At 26.4% G+C, this 24,107-nt stretch overlaps 3 protein-coding genes across 5 annotated transcripts; 1 reads left to right on the top strand and 2 right to left on the bottom strand.

Annotated features, from left to right (window-relative positions):
• Positions 1-148: 148 nt before the first annotated feature.
• On the bottom strand, positions 149-14,671 carry LOC123263521 (NADP-dependent malic enzyme-like). 3 transcript variants are annotated; one of them, XM_044726365.1, is made up of 12 exons: positions 14,489-14,671; positions 11,737-11,893; positions 10,240-10,398; positions 9,899-10,080; positions 8,166-8,475; positions 7,903-8,085; positions 3,406-3,631; positions 3,185-3,327; positions 2,092-2,386; positions 1,528-1,672; positions 433-501; positions 149-239 (listed from the first exon to the last, which is right to left on the bottom strand). In XM_044726365.1, the coding sequence occupies exons 1-11, from the start codon at positions 14,512-14,514 to the stop codon at positions 462-464; spliced, it is 1,866 nt and encodes a 621-aa protein (XP_044582300.1). In that variant the 5' UTR covers positions 14,515-14,671; the 3' UTR covers positions 149-239; positions 433-461. The 3 variants fall into 3 exon arrangements, with proteins under 3 accessions (XP_044582300.1, XP_044582299.1, XP_044582301.1); XM_044726364.1 differs by lacking the exon at positions 14,489-14,671 and adding an exon at positions 12,026-12,075; XM_044726366.1 differs by lacking the exons at positions 433-501; positions 14,489-14,671 and adding an exon at positions 12,026-12,075.
• Positions 14,672-14,710: 39 nt separating this feature from the next.
• On the top strand, positions 14,711-19,102 carry LOC123263574 (ELMO domain-containing protein 2). The gene is made up of 4 exons (XM_044726462.1): positions 14,711-14,768; positions 15,603-15,708; positions 16,990-17,518; positions 18,619-19,102. The coding sequence occupies exons 3-4, from the start codon at positions 17,003-17,005 to the stop codon at positions 19,039-19,041; spliced, it is 939 nt and encodes a 312-aa protein (XP_044582397.1). The 5' UTR covers positions 14,711-14,768; positions 15,603-15,708; positions 16,990-17,002; the 3' UTR covers positions 19,042-19,102.
• A 536-nt stretch (positions 19,103-19,638) lies between these two features.
• Positions 19,639-23,544, bottom strand: LOC123263576 (thioredoxin domain-containing protein). The gene is made up of 6 exons (XM_044726464.1): positions 23,291-23,544; positions 22,820-23,005; positions 22,079-22,217; positions 21,844-22,005; positions 21,622-21,747; positions 19,639-19,935 (listed from the first exon to the last, which is right to left on the bottom strand). Exons 1-6 carry the CDS (start codon positions 23,427-23,429, stop codon positions 19,779-19,781), a joined length of 909 nt encoding a protein of 302 aa, XP_044582399.1. The 5' UTR covers positions 23,430-23,544; the 3' UTR covers positions 19,639-19,778.
• Positions 23,545-24,107: the final 563 nt, after the last annotated feature.

Raw genomic sequence — 24,107 nt, 5'->3', positions numbered from 1 at the left:
TATATTATTATTATTGTAATTTTTTTTTTCTCAAAACTATTAATTGGAAGATAAGATATTTAATTTTTAAGTTTAAGTACAACACTCGGAACAATTCTTTAAATCCACACAATTTGTTTTTCTTTGTAATACAATGACCAAAATTGAATTAATCATCCTTATTATTATTATTATTTATAAATAATCGCGTATGGAGAGAATAAATTATCTAATTTCATGATGGCCTCTACGTTTATAATCTGTTGGAAAAAAAAAATAATTATTAGATTAAATTTACAATAAATAATTTTTAGTTGTTAAGTTTTGATTAATTGAGCAAAAAATAATTCAAAAACGTGCAAATTAATTAGCAACGCTTTTTGGTTAATTATTTTAAAGACAGTCTTTAGTTAAAAAAAAAAAAAAAACCAAAAAAAAAAAGTAACATAGTACTTATATAAATTTATTTGGAGAAAGTAGAGTTAAAGATGTTTTAAATTATGCCGAATTTCAATATTGTCTCTGGAAAAAGATAATAAAAAAAAAAAAGAAAATATTTAAATATAATAAATAAGTAGAAGCATATTAACATTGTATCGTGTGAACTATTGACATTTTTAAAGATATAAGCTCACCATGACATTGCACTCATCAAGAGCTTTCATTTGAGTACCCACATGTATTTTTGATATATTTTTCATATATACATATATATAATATATATAAATATATATAATATATCAAAAATTGATGTGGGTACTCAAATGAAAGGTCTCGATGAGTGTAACATCTGAATGCGCTTATATCTTTAAAAATGTCAATAGTTCTCAAGATACAAGGTCATTTCTTAATTACTGACATTTTTAAAGATGTAAGCTCATCCCGATGTTACACTCATCTAGAGCTTTCATTTGAGTACCCACATGTATTTTTGATATATTTTTCATATATACGTATATATAATATATATAAATATATGAAATATATCAAAAATTGATGTGGGTACTCAAATGAAAGGTCTCGACGAGTGTAATATCAGGATTAGCTTATATCTTAAAAAATGTCAGTAATTAAGAAATTACATTGTATCTTATGAAATATTGACATTTTTAAAGATATAAGCTCATCCCGACGTTACACTCATCGAGACCTTTCATTTGAATACCCACATCAATTTTTCATATATTTTATATACTTATATAAATTATATGTATAAATATATGAAAAATATATAAAAAATGCATGTGGGTACTCAAAAGAAAGCTCTTGATGAGTGTAACATCGGGATGAGTTTATATCTTTAAAAATGTAAATATTTAGGAAAGTACAGTGCAATTTAACGAAAGTCATTATTTAATAAAGAAATATTTTAATTATTATAATTAAAAAATATAAGCATAAGAACGTTTTAATCATCAAGCAAGACAGATTATCAGTGCTAGTTCCAGGAAATTTCAACAGGTGGCGCTGATGACAATTCTTCTCGCACGTGATAGTCTGACTTGCTTAAAAATGATAATAGGTGGCTAAAATAAATAAATAACTTACTTTTCAGGTAAAACTCGAGGCTCTGCATAATGGTCGGGCCACTCGTATATATTTGGTAGCGGACTGTCGTAATTGGCGTTGTACATTTTGCTAACAACAAAAGCTCTTTTGTCTTTAGGTTCTGGATACTCGCTAGCTAATCCGCCTACAGAAAAAAATTACAGAATTTATCCAATTTTATATTGTATTTAAGATGAAAAATATGAAAATATTTTGCGCTCGCAACATACACGGAAAAAACAAGATGACACTGGATATCATCCCAGATTATACTCAGTGATATCTGTGGTGAAAAAAAAATTTCAGATAGTAACTAGTATAATCCAGATTATACTGCGTGATATCTGGATTATACTCATTGTAATCTGGATTATACTCAATGTAATCTGGATTATACTCATTGTAATCTAGAGAGTACTTATTGTAATCTGGATTATACTAGCTACTATCTGAAATTGTTTTTCACTCAGTATAATCTGGGATGATATCCTGTTTCATCTTGTTCTTTCCGTGTTTGCTAGTTGATTATTTAATTTTGAGTTATGTTGTATGGCTAGTACTTACATTGGCCGTACGCGTACTCGGCAATCCGTACGGCTATGTCGATAGAGCACTCTTTTATAGATCCAAGTGGGGGGTAGACACTTCCACGAGCAAGGTCTTCATCTGATACATGGTCAGCGACAGTTTGCGCGGAAATCAGGAACAGTTCCTCAGTAATATGGTGAACTCCTGTAGCTATCACACCCAGTGCAATGCCTGGGAATATGTATGCGTTGTTTCCTTGTCCGGGTTTGTAGACTGTTCCATTGTGAGTCACTTCGCCGAACGGAGAACCGGAGGAAAATATACACCGGCCCTGAAAATAAAAAAAAATAATAATTTAAATTGAAATTTTAGTAGGTTAATTTTGTGGTTGCGAGAGGAACAGACAGTAGCACCATCTAGCGGATTTCAATCGAACTAAAGTTATTAAAAGTGTCATCTAGTTGATTGGAACCGAACTAGAACATATAGTAGCGCCATCTAAAGGCTTAGAACCGCATTGGAACTTACAGTGGCGCCATCTAAAGGTTTGGAACAGCATTGGAACCTATAGTGGCGGCATCTAATGAATTGGAACCGAATTAAAGTTCTTAAAAGTGTTATCTAGAGGATTGGAACCGAACTAGAACATATTATGACGCCACCTAAAGGTTCGGAACAGTATTGGAACCGATAGTGGCGCCATCTAGTGGATTGGAATCGAACTACAGTTCTTAAAAGTGCCATCCAGTGGACTAGAACTGAACTAAATGTATAGTGGTGCCATATAAAGGGTTGGCACCGAACTATAACATATAGTGGTGCCACCTAAGGGTTCAGAACCACATTGGAATACATAGTGGCACCATCTAGTGGATTGAAACCAAATTTAAAGGTATATTGGCAACATCTAGAGGATTGTAACAGGACTAGAACTTATAGTGGCGCCATCTAATGAATTGGAACCGAACTAAAATTCTTAAAAATGTTATCTAGTGGATTGGAACCGAACTAAAAGGCATAGTAATGTCATGTAGAGAATTGGAACCGAATTTAAAGTTATTGTGGCGCCATCTAGTGGCTTGGAACAGAACTAAAAATTTTTTTTTAAGTTAATAAGAATAAAAATTACCTCAGTATAATCATAAGCCTGTTGTGCAGTACATTCAGCTTTACTTGTAGGATTACTTAAAGCAAAAATTAAAGGTCGTTCATTATTTTTTGCCATTTCTTGCAAAACTTCTGGTGTAAAAGCTCCCGCAGCTGCTGATGCACCTGAATAATTAATATTAATTACAAAATAAATAATATTGATATCATACATTATTAAAATATAAAAATAAATTGATCTACCTATTAAGACAGTAGGTTTTATTTCCCTGACAAGTTCAATAAGCGTCTTAACCTCTTGGTGAGTTTTAGCGTACCACTTTTTATGACCATCAAGATTGCCAACTTTTCGGCCCTCCGTTAGCAAACCGTCAATATCCATCATCCAAACTTTGTTCCTAGCCTCTTCTTCTGTGCATCCGTCAGCTTCCATTGCTTTTACGCACAAATCTGCTATTCCTATTGCAGCCTAAAAATTTATTTTTTTAATACACGGAAACAAATAAACTGTATTATTCACTGAGATTCCGGTTAATTTTTATAATTTTAAACAGTAAAACGGAGATCGAGGTGGTAAAAATATAAATGTTATAGAACTTGGTGTAGAAAGTATAAAGACCACAATTTATAATTTAATATCCAAAATAAGTGATTAGTCGCTGTCACTATAGTAAATAACGACTCTTTCATCTTAAAAAATAACAGTTTCAAACAGTAAAAATTGCCATTTCAATATATAGTCCATATTATGAGGAGAAGAGGAGCTCAGATGAAAGAGAAAGGGGTCTCACTCTGGGAGAATTTAACATTTGAAACAGTAAAAATTATACTTTTAAAATATCAACAGACTCGATAGAGTCTGGCGCCAAGTTCCGTTCTCAAGCCAGACTACCGAGTGTGTATATACCGTAAGCAGAACGGTTTTTTGAGGTTACAAATTTTTTTTCAAATTTACTTTGATTTTTTTTTTATATGATATTTTATAATAGTAGTTCATGCTTTTTATTACGCGTATTACTTGATTATTATTAATTATCTTTATAATTTCTATTTAAAATTATTAAAAATAATCAGCACAAACTATAGCGATCCAGATTTTTAGATTTTAACTTTTTTCTTATGTAAAAAGCGGACGGCCAGAGACTAAATAATATAAGGATGCATGCTAATCTTATAATAGATGGGAAACTACAGTGAAAAAAAGATATTTGACAGCTTGCAATTACACACGCCAGGCGGCGCAAGAATAACTTTTACATGAACTATAGCTTAAAGGGGATAGTTTGCCACCGGAAATGTATTAAATTAAAATTGTCAATTTTTATTATAATTACAAAAAATCCTGAAATCCGAACAAAAACAGTTTCACTGTAAAAAAAATCGCGCCAAGTCCACGTTCATAAGACTATTAAGAAAAAAAAATTTTATTTCTTTTCAAAAAGATATAAAATAAAAAATTAAAAAATACAAGTAACCGATATGGTTGTATATGATTTTCAGTAATTAAAAAAAATTCTGTAGTAAATTTAAAAATTAAAAGAAACAATTTTGGAACGTATTTAGTGTGCGTGGTTACGAAAAATTTCACTTTTTATGAAATTCCTAAAATTTATCTACTAGGACTTTTAAAAAAAATTGAAGTACACAATGACGCACACCAAGTACGTTCCAAAGTTGTTTCTTTTAATTTTTAAATTTACAACAAAATTTTTTTTAATTTCCGAAAATCATATACAACCATATCAGTTACTTGGATTTTTTAATTTTTTATTTTATATCTTTTTGTAAAGAAATAAAATTTTTTTTTCTTTATAGTTTTATGAACGTGGACTTGGCGCGATTTTTTTTACAGTGAAACTGTTTTTGTTCGGATTTCAGTATTTTTTGTAATTATAATAAAAATTGACAATTTTAATTTAATACATTTCCGGTGGCAAACTATCCCCTTTAAGCTATAGTTCATGTAAAAGTTATTCTTGCGCTACCTGGCGTGTGTAATTGCAAGCTGTCAAATATCTTTTTTTCACTGTAGTTTCTCATCTATTATAAGATTAGCATGCATCCTTATATTATTTAGTCTCTGGCCGTCCGCTTACATAAGAAAAAAGTTAAAATCTAAAAATCTGGGTCGCTATAGTTTGTGCTGATTATTTTTAATAATTTTAAATAGAAATTATAAAGATAATTGATAGTAATCAAGTAATACGCGTAATAGAAAGCATGAACTACTATTATAAAATATCATATAAAAAAAAATCAAAATAAATTTGAAAAAAAATTTGTAACCTCAAAAAACCGTTCTGCTTACGGTATATACACACTCGGTAGTCTGGCTTGAGAACGGAACTTGGCGCCAGACTCTATCGAGTCTGTTGATTCATTGTATTAGAATTTAGTGATGATTGAGTGATTGAGTGACTGAGTGTTTAACACACTACATTATATATATATATATATATATATATATATATATATATATATATATACTTTATATATATATATATATATATATATATATATATATATATATATATATATATATATATATATATATATATACTTTATATATCCACAGATTCGGTAGAATCTGGCGCCATGTTCCGTTCAAATCTGCTGTAAACGGGGCGCCAGACTACCGACTATGTTTACTGTAAGCAGAACGGTATTTTGAGGTTGCAAAATTTTATTTAATTCTACCATACTTTTTTTTCCTAAATTGTATATTATAACAGTAATTCATACTTTATTTGACTGTTATTAATTAATTATATTTACTTATAACAATTAATCTAATTGAAATTATTAAATTTAATCAGCACAAACTATAGCAACGCAAAAATTTCGATCCTGACTTTTTTTTGATGGGCAAAGTGATCTGCCACAGACTAAATAATTCGAGAATGCATAGTAATCCTTCATTAGATGGGAAACTACAGTTAAAAAAAGATATTTCACAGCTTGCATCTACACCCGCCAGGGTGCGCTAGAATCATTTTTACATAAACTGTAGTTTCAAGGGGATAGTTTGCTATAAAAAATGCAACCAACGCGAGACTTAAGTTGGTACCAATTGTAAATTTTTATTATAATTACAAATAAATAATAGTTTAAAAAAACTAAAAACACGCTTTTTATAGAAAACCAAACTAAAAAATAGAAAATAAATTTAAATTAAGAATAGTGTTAAAAATTTCAATAAATATAAATTAATAATAGTGTAAATAAAAAAAATGTATTTTATTTTAAAAAAAGCGTGGGGTGCTTTTTAAGATATTATCAAAATGATAATCACTCTACTCATATCTGTCAATAAAATATTTATAACTATTGACACCATGCAAATATTTATAAAAGCGTGATTTTTTAGTTTTTTTAAACTATTATTTGTTGATTATCAAAAATATTCAGGCGCGCAAATTACCCACGGAGAGTTACATACTGACATACTGACATACTGACATACAAGTGAAGCTAATAAAAAATAATTATTTATAAATATTATAAATACGGGGAATCAGAGTTCGATTTCGGAGAGCGAGCCTGAGAAACGGCTACCAGAACCAAGGAAGGCCGCAGGCGCGCAGATTACCCACGGAGAGTTACATACTGACATACTGACAAACTGACATACAAGTGAAGCTAATATAAAGCGTGTAAAAATACTAAAATCCGAACAAAAACAGTTTCACTGTAAAAAAATCGCGCCAAATCCACGTTCATAAGACTATTAAGAAAAAAAAATTTGTTTTTTTCTTTACAAAAATATATAAAATTAAAAAATTAAAAAATCCAAGTAACCGATATGATTACTTATGATTTTCGGAAATTAAAAAAAATTTTGTTATAAATTTAAAAATTAAGAAAAAAATTTTGGAACGTACTTGGTGTGCGTCATTGTGAATTTCAATTTTTTTTAAGTCCTAATAAATAGATTTTACGAATTTCATTAAAAGTAAAATATTTTGCAACCGCGCACACTAAATACGTTCCAAATTTTTTTTTTTAATTTTTAAGTTTGTAACAAAATTTTTTTTAATTTCCGAAAATCATAAGTAATCATATCGGTTACTTGGATTTTTTAATTTTTTTATTTTATATCTTTTTGTAAAGAAAAAAACAAATTTTTTTTTCTTAATAGTTTTATGAACGTGGACTTGGCGCGATTTTTTTACAGTGAAACTGTTTTTGTTCAGATTATATTATGTACTCACAGAAACTGCTTTCTTGTAAAAACTGTATTTACTATGTAATTGAAATTGCCATTTGGTCTGTGCCTTGGCATTAAATAAACAAAAATCTAAACTCTAAAAATAATTACAGTTTGATTTTTAGCGTTGCGTTTAAAATTTACCATTTTACTTTGTAAATATTGACGTTGCTTGTATTAGAAATTTACTAACTTTATTTTATACTTTTTACATATCATTGCGATCATTTTTTAGCTACTAAATGATAAATATCAAAGTCTGAATTGTTAATTATTATAGTTAAACATTTTAGACATTTACATAGCGAATATTACTGTTTGAAATAGTATTTTCTTCCATGTAAAGAGTAAATTGTAACGTTTAAATGATAAATATTATAAAGTGAATAGTAAACTGGCAATTTTACTGTTTGAAATGGTAATTTTTAGCAGTTGATCATTACTTATTATAAACCGACTGTTATTTATTACAGTTTACTTTTTTCCGTGTATGAATATTAATTTATTAAATAAAAAATAATTTTTTATTTTACCTCACCAGCACCTAAAAACACAAATCTATTATCGGACATTTTTCTCTTGGTAATACGTTTGGAGGCCAAAATTCCAGCAACCGCAACTGCTGCAGTTCCTTGGATGTCATCGTTAAATGTACAGTACTTGTCTCGGTACTTGTCTAAGAATCTAAAGGCATTGTGATTTCCGAAATCTTCAAACTGAAAATTAACAACAATTATTATTATTGTAAATATTTATTTAATTTTTTTTTTTTTCAATTAAAAATAAAATTATTGACCTGAATTAGGACATTTTGTCCGTATTTCTGGACACAAGCAGCCATAAACTCGTCAATAAGCTCATCGTAATCAGCTCCCTGGCTCCTGGGTTTATTTAGACCAATATAGTGAGGGTCGTCGCGCAATTGCTCGTTATTGGTTCCGACATCGATGGTAATTGGTAGACATTGGTGAGGCTTTATTCCGGCCAAAGCAGTGTACAGGGCTAATTTACCAACGGGAATTCCCATACCGCAAGCTCCCAGGTCGCCGAGACCTAATATACGCTCCCCGTCTGTCACACAGATCGCACGGACTGATTGTTCCGGCCTGATAATATTTAAAAGATTATTATGTATCTTGAGAACTATTGACATTTTTTAAGATATAAGCTCATCCTGATGATATACTCATCGAGACCTTTCATTTGAGTACCCACATCAATTTTTCATATATTTTATATATTTGTATATATTATATATATGTATATATAAAAAATATATAAAAAATGCTTGTGGGTACTCAAATGAAAGCTCTTGATGAGTGTAACATCGGGATGAGCTTATATTTTTAAAAATGTCAGTGATTAAGAAATGGGCTTGTATTTTGAGAACTATTGACATTGTTAAAGATATAAGCTCATCTTGATGATATATTCATCGAGACCTTTCATTTGAGTACCCACATCAATTTTTCATATATTTTATATATTTATATATAATATATATGTATATATGAAAAATATATCAAAAATGCATGTGGGTACTCAAATGAAAGGTTTCGATGAGAGTAATGTCGGGATGAGCTTATATCTTAAAAAATGTCAGTAATTAAGAAATGACCTTGTATTTTGAGAACTATTGACATTTTTAAAGATATAAGCTCATCTTGATGTTACACTCACCGAGACCTTTCATTTGGGTACCCACATCAATTTTTCATATATTTTATATATTTATGTATATTATATATATGTAAACATGAAAAATATATGAAAAAGGCATGTGGGTACTCAAATGAAAACTCTTGATGAGTATAACATCAAGATGGGCTTATATGTTTAAAAATGTCAGTAATTAAGAAATGACCTTGTATTTTGAGAACTATTGACATTTTTAAAGATATAAGCTCATCTTGATGTTACACTCACCGAGACCTTTCATTTGGGTACCCACATCAATTTTTCATATATTTTATATATATATATATATATATATATATATATATATATATATATATATATATATATATATATATTATATATGTATATATGAAAAATATATAAAAAATGCTTGTGGGTACTCAAATGAAAGCTCTTGATGAGTATAATAACATCAAGATGAGCTTATATCTTTAAAAATATAATTAATAGAGAAATGACCTCGTATTTTGAGAAATATTGACATTTTCAAAGATATAAGCTCATCCTTACATTACACTTATCAAGACCTTTCATTTGAATACTCACATCAATTTTTCATATATTTTATATATTTATATATACATAATATATATGTATATATGAAAAATATATCAAAAATGCTTGTGGGTACTCAAATGAAAGCTCTTGATAAGTGTAACATCGGGATGAGCTTATATCTTTAAAAACGTCAATAGTTAAGAAAGTACAGTGCATTTTAACAAAATTCATTATTTATTATTATTATTAAATTTGCAAAGTTCTCCGTTGTCAATAATAATAATTTTTTATTCTAGTAACTGATGCTAATCATCAATAATAAAAAATACATACCAATTATTTAAAATTTCATAAATATGTCCTTTATCAAAACAAGTAATAAACAAGCCCCTGGGTCTTCGATAAATAACTCCGAATTTCTGACACGCAAGGCCTACAGTAGGAGTGTATATAATTGGCATCATTTGTTCGATATTCTCGCTGAGAAGTCTGAAGAATAACCGCTCATTTCTCTCCTGTAAAAATAATTTCGTCAACCCTCTATACTAATAATTTTTACTATTACTAATTATTATTATTATTATTAATAATATCATCAAATAAAAATAATCTCTAATATTATTTAGCATGACATTAACAAAGCGTAATTACTGGCAAGAGCCGGTCAGTTTCACCTGGAGCTCCACAAGGTAGAGGTACCGGTTCAGGTCCTCAGTGTACTTCATCACAGAAGCTTTACACAATGCCAGCTGCTCTTCCTGAGTCTTAAATCTCGGGGGTTGTAGTCCGTGGATCCCCAAGGCTATTCGCTCTTTCAAGTTAAACGCCAATCCCTAAAAAAAAAAATTTTATTATCAAATAATAAAATTATTAATGCATAAAAATTCTTGGTATCATGTCAAAAATTTACTCAAGGTCTATTTATTATCATAATTTTATTTCCTCATGACATTGTTTTAATACCCTGTTTATTTTTATCAATACTACGAAAAATTATCTCAATAATAAATTATATTTTTATTTATTTTATTTATTTATACTAATAAAATTAATTTTTTTAAAAAGAAATTTTCAAGTCAAAAGTGTATTAAAGTTGATACTTTATAATTTTATTTTTGACATCATTAATTAATTTAATTTTTTTTTAAATAAATCAATACTATTATAACCAACAATTAAAAAAAAACAATTCATTTTAATTAATTGTAGTTTAATTATAATTTAAAAAAAAATCTTAAAACTGATAATTCAAGATCAGCTGTTAGACCTTCGCCATTTTATATTTTATACATTCAAAATTTACAAATACAATTAAATTTTAAAATGGCGCGAATACCGATGATATTTTGTGGGCTAATGCCTGATGTACAAAAATCATTTAGGTATCAAACTTGCTTCAAGATATTGGTATTGAAGAATCATAACAATTCTCAAGAACAAAGTTCTTTTTGAATGACTTTTTTAAAATTACAGTTCTAAATGGCTTACAAAACTCTTTTGTTAATTGTAAATAGATCTGAAGTAAAAAAAAAATCAATTTTGAAAAACTTTGAGGCTAATTTTATTAACTTGAAGACATACCGATTGTTCTCAAGTTGTTATGAATTTATTTTTTCTTAATTTTTCATTCGTTTTTTCACTCAAACAAATATTTGTTGATATAAATTAAGTTGTGGAGTGATAATTTCTATCACCTTTGCAATTTTTTTTCTTACTCCAACCTATAATTGATAATAAACCGAAAAAACAGAATACGCTCTTATGGTTTTAGAAAAATGTTTTCTTAAAACTATAAGGGCGTATCACAAAAAAAAATTTTTTTTTCGTTTTTTCCATAGATATTAATGTTTTCAATATTTTTACATTGATTGGAGCAAAAAAAATTTTTTTATACGCCCTTATGGTTCTAGTAACGCGACTTATAAAAGATTGAATTAAAATTAATATTCTTAATAAATTCTCTGTTTTACGACTTTGTTTCTCGTTTCAAACCGCATTCCGTTCAATGACTCGGCAAATTTTGATTTTATCTCTTGTACCGTTATTAAAATTACTTAAATGTTTACAATAAAATTTACAACTCTTCTTAAAAATTATTTAATTTATCCTTGACCTATTTTTCAAGATAAAAATTTCCAACTTAAGTAAGTAAAATTAAAATAAGTATTTACCTTATTAAGGCGTGGGTCTCTAAGGTGACCAATACCCTTGACCATATTGATAGGCACAACGTCCCCGGATATTTCATAAATTTCTCTGTGCTGGACGTCTTTAGTCGCTGGGTGCGATGGAGGAAGTACTCGAGTCCACGCTCCATTTCTCGTAGAACTGAAAAATAAATTCATATTAATTGAATTAACATGATAAATTACAGTAAAAAAATTCCCACAATAATTTTATAATTTATACATTGTTTATTTTTATTAAAATTAAATAAATTAATTTATTAAATTGACTAACTAGTTCCGTACGGAGCTTAACATCCGGAAATTCATTGATGAATTATATAGATACAGTCAAGTATGTTCGATTGTGTTAATTGAAGTACTGAACTAGTGCATAAAATTAACCTGATATTTATCTATTGTTTTGTTTTTTATTTTAATTATTTTTAATGCAAAATTTTTTTATGATGTTAATATAATGATAAGATTAGTGTGATATAATATCGACACTGGTCTAGATTCTAGTCAAGGTTGAAGTATAAATACGGAAGTATTGCATTTTAATCAATAGTAATAATTTTTATTTTTAATAATTAATTTTGTAAAATTAGACTGTACTTTCTTAAATATTGACGTTTTTAAAGATATAAGCTCATCCTGATGTTAAACTCATTAAGAGCTTTCATTTTAGTACCCACATGCATTTTTAATATATTTTTCATATATACATATATATAATATATATAAATATATAAAATATACGAATAATTGATGTGGGTACTCATATGAAAGGTCTTGATGAGTGTAACATCAGAATGAGCTTATATATTTAAAAATGTCGAGTTCTAAAAATACAAGGTAATTTCTTAATTACTGACATTTTTAAAGATATAAGCTCATCTTGATGATATACTCATCGAGACCTTTCATTTGAATACCCACATCAATTTTTCATATATTTTATATGAGCTTATATCTTAAAAAATGTCAATAGTTCTCAAGATACAAGATCATTTCTTAATTACTGACATTTTTAAAGATATAAGCTCATCTCTATGTTACACTCATAAAGAGCTTTCATTTGAATACCCACATGCATTTTTAATATATTTTTCATATATACATATATATAATATATATAAATATATAAAATATATGAAAAATTGATGTGGGTACTCAAATGAAAGGTCTTGATGTGTGTAACATCAGGATGAGCTAATATCTTAAAAAATGTCAATAGTTCTCAAGATACAAGATCATTTCTTAATTACTGACATTTTTAAAGATATAAGCTCATCTCTATGTTACACTCATAAAGAGCTTTCATTTGAGTACCCACATGCATTTTTTATATATTTTTCATATATATTTATATATAATATATATAAATATATAAAAAATTGACGTGGGTACTTAAATGAAAGCTTTTGAGGAGTCTAACATCAGGATGAGCTTATATCTTTAAAAATGTCAATAGTTCTCAAGATACAAGGTAATTTCTTAATTAGTGACATTTTTAAAGATATAAGCTCACCCAGACATTACACTCATTGAGACCTTTCATTTAAATACTCACATGCATTTTTGATATATTTTTCATATATACATATATATAAATAAATATATAAAATATATGAAAAATTGATGTGGGTACTCAAATGAAAGGTCTTGATGAGTATATCATCAGAATAAGCTTATATCTTTAAAAATGTCAATAGTTCTCAAGATACAATGTCATTTCTTAATTATGTAGCCTAGAGACAAAATTTTTCTTATTCTCTAAATAATATAAATAATATAATAATAATAATAATAATGTCTTCTAAAATTAAAAAAATTTCATTAAAGTTTTTAAATCCTAAAAACTTATAAAATAAATAATATAAATTTATAAAATTTTATTAATCATATAAATTCAACATTGAAATTTTTCCTTGTATTTTTTTTTATCCTCGCTATAAATAATAATGAGATAATCTAAGGAAAACTAATATACATCTATATACCTCATACAAACATTAAATTTTTTTATATTTATACTAGCACACAAAATATTATTATTATTATTATCATTACTATTACTATTATACTAAGAAGGAGAACGCATGTCCTTGGCCTCCACATAATTCACGATCACGATCAATAACACCAAGAATAGATGCGTTATATCACACTATAAATAAAGTAAATAAAATAAAACTTAAGAGTAAGATAGATAATTTATTACTTACATTAATTTCTCCTAATCTTATAAACATAAGCATTTTTTCTAAATCAATCACATAAACATCTATACTTACTATTAAATTACCGGCTTCAGGTCATCTTATTATAATATATAATTATTACATATATATATATTGATTTTAAACAGTCATATATATAATATGACATAATAAAATAATAATAAAAATGAAGCAAGCATGCATTGTAAAAGTTAGCACAAGTCAAGTTCTATTTTAAGTTAAATGATACTGAAAATAACCCTCGAAAATCTAATAATTTAACAATATAACTCTTTTTATATTAATATAAACAAATTAAATATTTAATATACAATTTTGAATTATAAATTATTAAAAAATAATTATATATTAAAATTTTAAATTTTATCACTATGTAAAATTTTTTTTTAACAAAATTACATTTATTATTTTTTTAAATAAAAAAATAAAAAATGTCAATATTTTTTTTTAAAGTGCAATTTTAAATGACACGTAATTAAAAATAATAATTAATATTAAAAAACATAACTTACAGTATAGACCTCTGAAGAATGAACATTTTGTCCCAGTCCCAGCTGATCGGGCTTCACCTCTTACCTCTTTACACACAAACCCGGTTATACTCTATTACACTCAGTGCTAATGCCTGCTGTTATGTTGGAGTATTCTGACCCCGCGTGCGACTGCGCTTCAACGTGCTAAGCTTGCTATGCTGCCTGGAGTTACTTAATAATTTTGTCATAAGTGTGTAAGTATATTTACACATGTCATATGTGTAATTTTTGGTGACACTCATAATAATTTGACATGCGCGTAAGAATTTTATTTTTGACTTACTTTATTTATTTATAATTCAAATCTAAAATAAAAAATAAATTTAATTAAAAATCATCCAAAAAAAAAAAAATATAATGAAAATTAAGTTAGCCGACATTTAAAAACTATTAGAATTTTTTTTTATTGAAAAAATTATTACAATAAAATAAAAAAAAATCTTTTACTTGTGAAAAACTTCAAAAACTGTAAGTGTAATTTTTTAAAAATATTTTTTTGTTTTAATTTAATTATTAAAAAAAAATCAAAAAATTAAAAATGTCGGCTAACTTTAGTATTATAAAATATATTAAAAAATTATTGTTCTTTTTTTAATATAATTTAAAAAATAAATTACATTAAAAAATTTATAAATTTTTTATTTAAAAAATTATGACAGAAAATTATTGTTTTTTTGTAAAAGTTAATTATAATTAAAAAAATAGAATTAAAATTAATTATAATTATAATTTTAATTGTTTTTTTACTTACTTACTTATTACACTAAAAATTTTAGATGATTTTTTATTTATTTAATTTTTAACTGCAGCGGCCATTTTGAAAAACACAACTAGCGCCACCAGTCAGCTTTTTAGGAAACTAAATTCAAAAATAGAACTGACAGTTGGAAAAAATTCTAAACTTTTAAATAAAATAAAGTGACAGTTGTCATTAATTTATTAGTTTTTCTTTTAATTAATTTAATTAATAAGAAATTAATATAATTTATAATTTATTTATTTATTTAGTAAATTAATAAATAAATAAATAAAAAAAATGTCTTGCGCATGCGCATAAAAAACTAAATCAATAACCTTAAATTTCAATGTTCAGGTTGATGTTGGAGATAATCGTCCAAACAAAACAAACGCAAGCAACAAAGTAAAGTGCAATAAAATGTCAGTGTCCTGGATTTCCTGACTCCTGGTCCTGAAAAAAGGTAATTTAACAATAAATAATTATAATAATAAAATTAGCAGACATTTGTCATCAATTTTTAATTTTAATGAAAATTAATTCAGCAGATATTTTATGATTTAAGAATTTTTTGTAACAAATAAATTATGTCAAAGAAAATGAGAAAAAATAATTGACATTTAGAAAATTAGAAAAATAAAAAATCCAATTTTTTAGAAATGATTTTTCGGAGCAAATTTATTTTTTAAAGAAAATTAAAAAATTGTCAAGCGACCGCTAACTTTAATGTCATTTAATTTTAAGCGAATTAAAAAATTTGATGAAAATTAAGTTAGCCGACATCAAAAAATTTTTAGAATTTTTTTTTCATTGGAAAAATTATACAAAAAAATTTTATTTGTAAAAAACTTGAAAAACTAAGTGCAATTTTTTAAAAATATTTTTTTTGTATAGTACTAAAGTTAGCCGACGTTTTTAATTTTTTGATTTTTTTTATGATGATAAATTTAGCTGATAGTTTATAATTTTTAAAAATTTTCTTAACAATTAAATTAATGACATTAAAGTTAGCAGTCACTTGACCATTTTGTAATTTTATTTAACAAGCAAATGTGTTCTAAAAATTTATTTAAAAAAATTTGCATTTTTAATTTTTTAAAATTTCTACATGTCAATTTTTTTTTCTAATTTTTTTTGCACTAATTTATTTCTTAAAAAAATTCTAAAAATTATGAAGTATCTGCTACTTTAATTTTCATAATAAATTATGGCAAAAAAGAAACTGACGTAAAAATTTTTCAAAATTAAAAATCCAATTTTTTTGAAATAATTTTTTGGAGCAAATTTGTTTGCTAAAAAAAATTAAAAAATTCTCTAGTGACTGCTAACTTTAATGTCATTTTTTTTCATTCATTAAATTATAACTAAATAATATATTTAAAAAATTGCGCTCATAGTTTTTCAATATTTTAACATATAAAAATTTTTTTTTTATTATTTTGGGATAATTTTTTAAATAAAAAAAATTCTAAAAATTTTTTAATAGTGGCTAAGTTAATTTTCATTTTTTATTATTTTAATTAAATTAAAAATGTCGGCTAATTTTAATATTCAAAAAAATTAACACGTAAAAAATTAAAATTTTAATTTTAATTTTAAAAAATATTTTTTTTAATTATAATTTTTAATAATTAAAAAAATTAAAAATCATTAAATGTCCAAAAATTGTATAATTTTTTTTATAACGTGGAATTTTTTAATTAAAAATATTAATAATAATAATAATAATTATAAATAAAAACAGAAATTGAAGAGAGATGTACCGGTACGTTTGGTCGCTGGTCTGCTGGTACCTGAGGCCGATAATAAAGTGGTTCCTCCGGCAGACGACGTCGATGTGCGAGCTCCAGAGGATTTGCTACGGCGAGCCCTCGGGGGCCAAGAGGACGCTCGCGGTCGAGAATTCCCTGTACCAGTCCCGGAACCCGGAGATCAAAGCGATGGTAGTCAGTCTTGACGAGCTGACCGAGCGTAGGGGCTTCAACGCCAAGACCGAGAGGAAGGTCCTCGAGGACGCCATCAGGACTGTCCTGCTGGCCAAGAAGATTAATCCTGTAGCTCACCCTGATTTCGCCAAGACCTTCGGCAAGTGCGTCGAGCTGATCTGGGGGTACAGGCAGCTGGTTTTTGAAATTGAGGAGCTCAGGAAAACTGGGTATGATTCTAATAATCCAGAGCATGAAGTGATCCTGCTGAAGCTTTGGAATCTTCTGAAGCCTGATGAACCTCTTGAGGCTAGGGTTACTAAGCAGTGGCAGGATATTGGCTTTCAGGTAAATTTTTTTATTTTATTTTATTTAATAATCTATATTATTAAGAGAATAACAAAAATTTTGGATCCAGGATACATAATTAAGAAATTACCTTGTATCTTGAGAACTATTGACATTTTTTAAGATATAAGCTCATCCTGATGGTACACTCATCGAGACCTTTCATTTGAGTACCCACATCAATTTTTCATATATTTTATATATTTGTATATATTATATATATGTATATATGAAAAATATATCAAAAATGCATGTGGGTACTCAAATGAAAGCTCTTAACGAGTATAACATCGGAATGAGCTTATAAAAATGTCAGTAATTAAGAAATGACCTTGTATCTTGAGAACTATTAACATTTTCAAAGATATAAGCTCATCCCGAGATTACCCTCATCAAGACCTTTCATTTAAGTACCCACATCAATTTTTCATATATTTGTATATATTATATATATGTATATATGAAAAATATATCAAAAATGCATGTGGGTACTCAAATGAAAGCCCTTAACGAGTGTAACATCGGAATGAGCTTATATCTTTAAAAATGTCAGTAATTAAGAAATGACCTTGTATCTTGAGAACTATTGACATTTTCAAAGATATAAGCTCATCCCGAGATTACCCTCATCAAGACCTTTCATTTGAGTACCCACATCAATTTTTCATATATTTTATATATTTGTTTATATTATATATATATATGTATATATGAAAAATATATCAAAAATGCATGTGGGTACTCAAATGAAAGCTCTTAACGAGTGTAACATCGGGATGAGCTTATATCTTTAAAAATGTCAGTAATTAAGAAATGACCTTGTATCTTGAGAACTATTAACATTTTCAAAGATATAAGCTCATCCCGAGATTACCCTCATCAAGACCTTTCATTTGAGTACCCACATCAATTTTTCATATATTTTATATATTTGTATATATTATATATATGTATATATGAAAAATATATCAAAAATGCATGTGGGTACTCAAATGAAAGCTCTTGACGAGTGTAACATCAGGATGAGCTTATATCTTTAAAACCATCAAAATTAAAGAAAGTACAGTGCAATTTAACAAAAGTCATAATTAAAATTCCAGGGCGACGATCCAAAGACAGATTTCCGAGGCATGGGAATTCTCGGCCTAGAGAACCTGGTGTTCTTCGCAGACGAGTACCCAATAGCAGCTCGCCACGCATTACTACACTCTATTCACCCAAGATACGGTTACGCGTTTGCGATAGTCGGGATCAACATCACCAGCATGGCCTGGAGGCTGCTCCGGGACGGAGCAGCCAAAACCCACGTCTACAATTCCTCAAAGACTCTCCCGGGAGTCCGTGCCTTTCACCAGTTCTTCAGCTACCTCTTCTACGCGTTCGACGAGTTCTGGATCGAGAGCAAGCCCACCAATATGATGGAGTTCTCCTCTCTATCCCAGAAATTCGAGAACAGCATCCGCACCGCACTCGCTAACCCTGCGACTGTCTTTCGGCTCAATCCCAGCCTCGACAAAATTTAGTGAAAATTTTTTAAAAATTTATTATTATTTACAAGGCCAATATTTTTGCCATAATTTAAAAAATAATTTTTTATTAAAAATTATTATTTTAAATTTATGGCAAAAATTTTGTTGCTAATAATTATTAATTAAGTTTAAAAATTAAAATATAGTTAGGTAAGATTTTTTATTTATTTTTTAGAGGCTCTTTTAATTATATTAATTTTTAAGAGTCCAATTTAATTATTTAGAGCTGGTTATTAATTTTAATATTAATTTTTTATTTTAAATTTTATTGTAAAAAATTTTCATTTTTTTAATTTAATTTCCTAAAAATTAAATTTAATATTTTTTTTTAATAATTAAAAATTTATATAATTTAATTTAAAAATAAATATTAATTATTTTTCCAGCTCTAGAAAAAAAAATATAAAAAAAAAAGCACGAAAATTTTTACACCGCAAGCGCTTGAAAAATTTTTGCATAATTATAATTAAATTAAAAAAAAAAAGTTTATTGACTTTGCTTAGGAAAATTTAATTATTTAAATTTAATGCCATTCCATTATTTATAATAAAAATAAATTAAGGAATAATAATAATAATAATCACAGTGAGGTATAATAAAAATTAAAAATTTTTATTTTTACAATCGAAATTTTCTTATAATTGTAAATGGAAGATAGGAAAATCACATTGCTTGATTATTAATTTAATAATTTAATAAATTAATAAATAAATTATCAATTATTAATTCATTTATTTATCTTTCTTCTTAGTTGTTGGTGTTTCAGTTTTGTTTCGAAGTTTTGAAACTACTGAGACAATAACTAAAATGCAAATTATCATGCTTCCTAGTTTCATAATCCAAGGATTTTCTCTCAGTGTGTTGGCGATCATTAGGGTTAAGTCGTCACTGGAATGAAATAAAAATATTTTATTATTTATATTATTAAGAGGATAAGAAAAATTTTGTCTCCAGGATACATAATTAAGAAATGACGTTGTATCTTGTGAACTATTGACATTATTAAAGATATAAGCTCGTCCTGATGATATACTCATCGAGACCTTTAATTTGAGTACCCACATCAATTTTTCATATATTTTATATATTTATATATATTATATAGATGTATATATGGGAAATATGTCAAAAATGCATGTGGGTACTCAAATGAAAGCTCTTGATGAGTGTAACATTGGAATGAGCTTATATCTTTAAAAATATTAATAATTAAGAAATGAGGTTGTATCTTGAGAACTATTGACAATTTCAAAGATATAAACTCATTCTGAAGTTACACTCATCAAGAGCTTTCATTTAAGCACCCACATGCATTTTTGATATATTTTTCATATATTCATATATGTAATATATATAAATATATAAAATATATGAAAAATTAATGTGGGTATTCAAATGAAAGCTCTTGGAGAGTTTAATATCGGGACGAGCTTATATTTTTAAAAATATTAATAATTAAAAAATGAGGTTGTATCTTGAGAATTATTTACAATTTCAAAGATATAAGTTCATCCTGATGTTACACTCATCAAGACCTTTAATTTGAGTACCCACATCAATTTTTCATATATTTTATATATTTATATATATTGTATATATGTATATATGGAAAATATATCAAAAATGCATGTGGGTACTCAAATGAAAGCTCTTGATGAGTGTAACATTGGAATGAGCTTATATCTTAAAAATATGAATTATATATATTACATAATTAAGAAATGACCTTGTATCTTATGAAATATTGACTTTTTTAAAGATATAAGCTCATCTTTACATTACACTTATCAAGACTTTTTATTTTAGTACCCACATCAATTTTTCATATATTTTATATATTTGTATATATTATATGTATGACATTTATAATATATATACATATATAATATATTATATGTATATATAAAGAATGCATGTGGGTACTCAAATGAAAGCTCTTGATGAGTGTAACATCGGGATGGGCTTATATCTTTAAAAATGTCAGTAATTAAAAAATGACCTTGTATCTTGAGAACTATTGACATTTTCGATGATAGAAGCTCATCTCGACATTCCGTTTTTCAAGAGCTATCATTTAAGTACGCACATCAATTTTTTTTTATATTTTATATATTTGTATATATTATATATGTATATATGGAAAATATATCAAAAATGTATGTGGGTACTTAAATGAAAGCTTTTGATGAGTGTAACATCGGGATGAGCTTATATCTTTAAAAATGTCAATATATAAGAAATGACCTTGTATCTCGTGAACTATTGACATTTTTAAAGATATAAACTCATTCTGAAGTTACACTCATCAAGAGCTTTCATTTAAGCACCCACATGCATTTTTGATATATTTTTCATATATTCATATATGTAATATATATAAATATATAAAATATATGAAAAATTGATGTGGGTATTCAAATGAAAGGTCTTGATGAGTATATCATCAAGATGAGCTTATATCTTTAAAAACGTCAATATTTAAGAAAGTACAGTGCAATTTAACAATAGTCATTTAATAAATCAAAATTTGAAGTTTTTAGTAATATTAAAATTATTAATAATAATAATACTTACAATGGACTTTGAGGAACTGGAACATTTTCTGCTTGAGTGTTCTTGTACCAAGTTTCAGCGAACGACACCATGGCATTAACATCATACTTAGGAATTTGATACCTGTACATTTTTCCTCTCCTGAAACTGTAAAATTATTTTTCCAAAATAAGGTCCTAAGTTACTTTTTTAACATTTATTATTTTTTATTTTATTTTCAGTTTTAATAAAAAAATAACTCACAGAATTAATTCGGGGACATCGTAAACGCTGAATCTCCTTGCAGTAGCTGCTCCAGAGGTATGTTTATTAACCCTTGCTGTATTTATCCTGCGTTTTATTTTAGCGCCTACTGCTTCCCATCTTGCCCCAAGGCGCTGACATTCTACGCAATTGTCACTGTAACTATTCAATAAATTTTATGATTAATAATTTTTATAAAAAATAAAAAACTCAAATTAAAAAAAAAAATACTTACAACATAACAAACCAATCCCCAGTAGTAGCTCCAGTACTGACCTGTGTCAAGTGTTCAAAGGTTTCATCCGTAAGTTCTCTGACAATCGGCTCTCTATTGTCAAAGAAGGTTTCAAAAATTTCCTTGTCATCCAGAGGACCTTAAAAAAATTAAGTATTTTTTTTTTTTACAATGTAAAATTAAATAATTATTTATATATTTATTTACTGATTAATTAATTAATTAATTAATTAATTAATTTGAAAATTAATTAATTAATTTATAAATAAATAAATTTATTTATTTATTTATAAATTAATTAATTATTTTATTCATTTATAAATTAATTAATTAATTTATTTATCTATTAATAAATAAATAAATTAATTAATTCATTTATTTATTTATAAATTAATTAATTAATTACTTAATTTATTTATAAATAAATAAATTAATTTTTTTATTTCTAAATTAATTAATTAATTTATAAATAAATTAAGTAATTAATTAATTAATTTATAAATAAAAAAATTAATTAATTAATTTAGAAATAAAAAAATTAATTAATTAATTTAGAAATAAAAAAATTAATTTATTTATTTATAAATAAATTAAGTAATTAATTAATTAATTTATAAATAAATAAATTTATTTATTTATTTATTTATTTATAAAATAATTAATTAATTACTTAATTTATTTATAAATAAATAAATTAATTTTTTTATTTCTAAATTAATTAATTAATTAATTAAAAATTACCATTGTAGAGAAGGGGAACACTGTTTCTGAAGAAAACTAATGCAGGTTCCTCGTTTGGAGTGTACAATTTTCTTAAATAACTATTAGGAACCTTTACAACCCAAGCTGAAAGTGAATCTACTAATTCATCACGTAGTCCAATTAATTCTTCTTCCCAATTTTTGCATTCTTTACAGTCATCTTTAGCTGAAAAATTTAGTAAGTAAATTTTAATTAAAAAAAAAATTTTATTTTTGATATAAATAAAAATTATTAATTTATTTTATTTAATAATTCTTCATTATTTTTTTTTAAATAATTAATTAGTTTAAATTTTATTTTATTTAATAATTTTTTTAAATTAATTTCATTGAATTTTATTTTATAAAAAAACAATTAGTTAAAAAAAAAAAAAAATTTTTTTTTCAGAAAAACGCACCATCTGTTTTATTAATTTTACTGATAATTAATTAAAAAAAAAAAAATACATACTAAAAAGCGCAATCACAGGATCAGTAGTAATATGTTGGATTAATTCTTCATCTGTAAAAACAGCAAGCGGAGGTTCTGAAGCTAAAGAATTATTTATTAAAACTAGAGCTAAAATAATAAATATTTTATCGAACAACATTTTTTATTTAAGGTAAGTTTAAATATTAATTCATTTGAAGTTTTAAAAATTTATTAACTAGTCCCCGGCGGACACGTATTGTGATTATTGTTGTACATTTACTATATATATTATATATTGAGAAATAGTGATTTTTGTGGGTAAGAGGATTTAATACCTGGTTTATTGGTGGAGCTAAAAGCCGTTTCGTTGATTATTGGTGGCTATTTTTAGTAACAGGTGGTCGCCGCACTGTCGTTGAAGTTCCAATTCGCGGGAAATTTTGAATATTTGAATTTCGCGGGGAAATTGGGGATAGGGGTGAAAATCAAAGATGAAAATTTAGGAAAAGCACTGAAAATTAATAGGAAATTTGCATTTTCTTCTAGCATTTTTCGAGTTATTGACGCCTTAAGTTAGAAATTGATGATTTTCCTAAAAATTTCAAGTTTTTTGGTACTTTTTCTCCCATATCTCGGAAAATATCACTTTAAAAAGATTTTCCAAAGAATACTTTTTTATAGCCCGGAAAATTTTCTATCCAAAACACATCCTAGAAGATAACTTTCCTCAAGTATTTTCCGAGTTATCACCTTTTAAACTTGAAAACTCGTAATTTTTTCTAAAACTCCAAGTTTTCAGTGCTTTTCCTCCTATATCTCGGAAAATATCACTCTAAGAAGATTTTCCAAAGCATAC

Source organism: Cotesia glomerata, linkage group LG4, assembly GCF_020080835.1.
Source record: "Cotesia glomerata isolate CgM1 linkage group LG4, MPM_Cglom_v2.3, whole genome shotgun sequence".
Classification (NCBI taxonomy): Eukaryota; Metazoa; Arthropoda; class Insecta; order Hymenoptera; family Braconidae; genus Cotesia; species Cotesia glomerata.
The sequence above is the reverse complement of the archived record's forward strand: the minus strand, read 5'-3'. Positions and strand labels throughout refer to the sequence as shown.

What these genes read in the sequence shown, in the direction of transcription:
- LOC123263521 (XM_044726364.1), bottom strand. Translation starts at nt 12,060, where the DNA reads ATGAATTTCCGGATGTTAAGCTCCGTACGGAACTA. An exon ending in TTAAGCTCCGTACGGAACTA is followed by an intron (nt 11,894 to 12,025) that starts GTTAGTCAATTT and finishes TTTATTTTTCAG; the next exon opens with TTCTACGAGAAATGGAGCGT. An exon ending in GAGACCCACGCCTTAATAAG is followed by an intron (nt 10,399 to 11,736) that starts GTAAATACTTAT and finishes TTTTTTTTTTAG; the next exon opens with GGATTGGCGTTTAACTTGAA.
- LOC123263574 (XM_044726462.1), top strand. Translation starts at nt 17,003, where the DNA reads ATGTACCGGTACGTTTGGTCGCTGGTCTGCTGGTACCTGAGGCCGATA. An exon ending in GGCAGGATATTGGCTTTCAG is followed by an intron (nt 17,519 to 18,618) that starts GTAAATTTTTTT and finishes TTAAAATTCCAG; the next exon opens with GGCGACGATCCAAAGACAGA.
- LOC123263576 (XM_044726464.1), bottom strand. Translation starts at nt 23,429, where the DNA reads ATGTTGTTCGATAAAATATTTATTATTTTAGCTCTAGTTTTAATAAAT. An exon ending in TCCTGTGATTGCGCTTTTTA is followed by an intron (nt 23,006 to 23,290) that starts GTATGTATTTTT and finishes TAAATTTTTCAG; the next exon opens with CTAAAGATGACTGTAAAGAA. An exon ending in CCAGTTCCTCAAAGTCCATT is followed by an intron (nt 19,936 to 21,621) that starts GTAAGTATTATT and finishes ATTTCATTCCAG; the next exon opens with TGACGACTTAACCCTAATGA.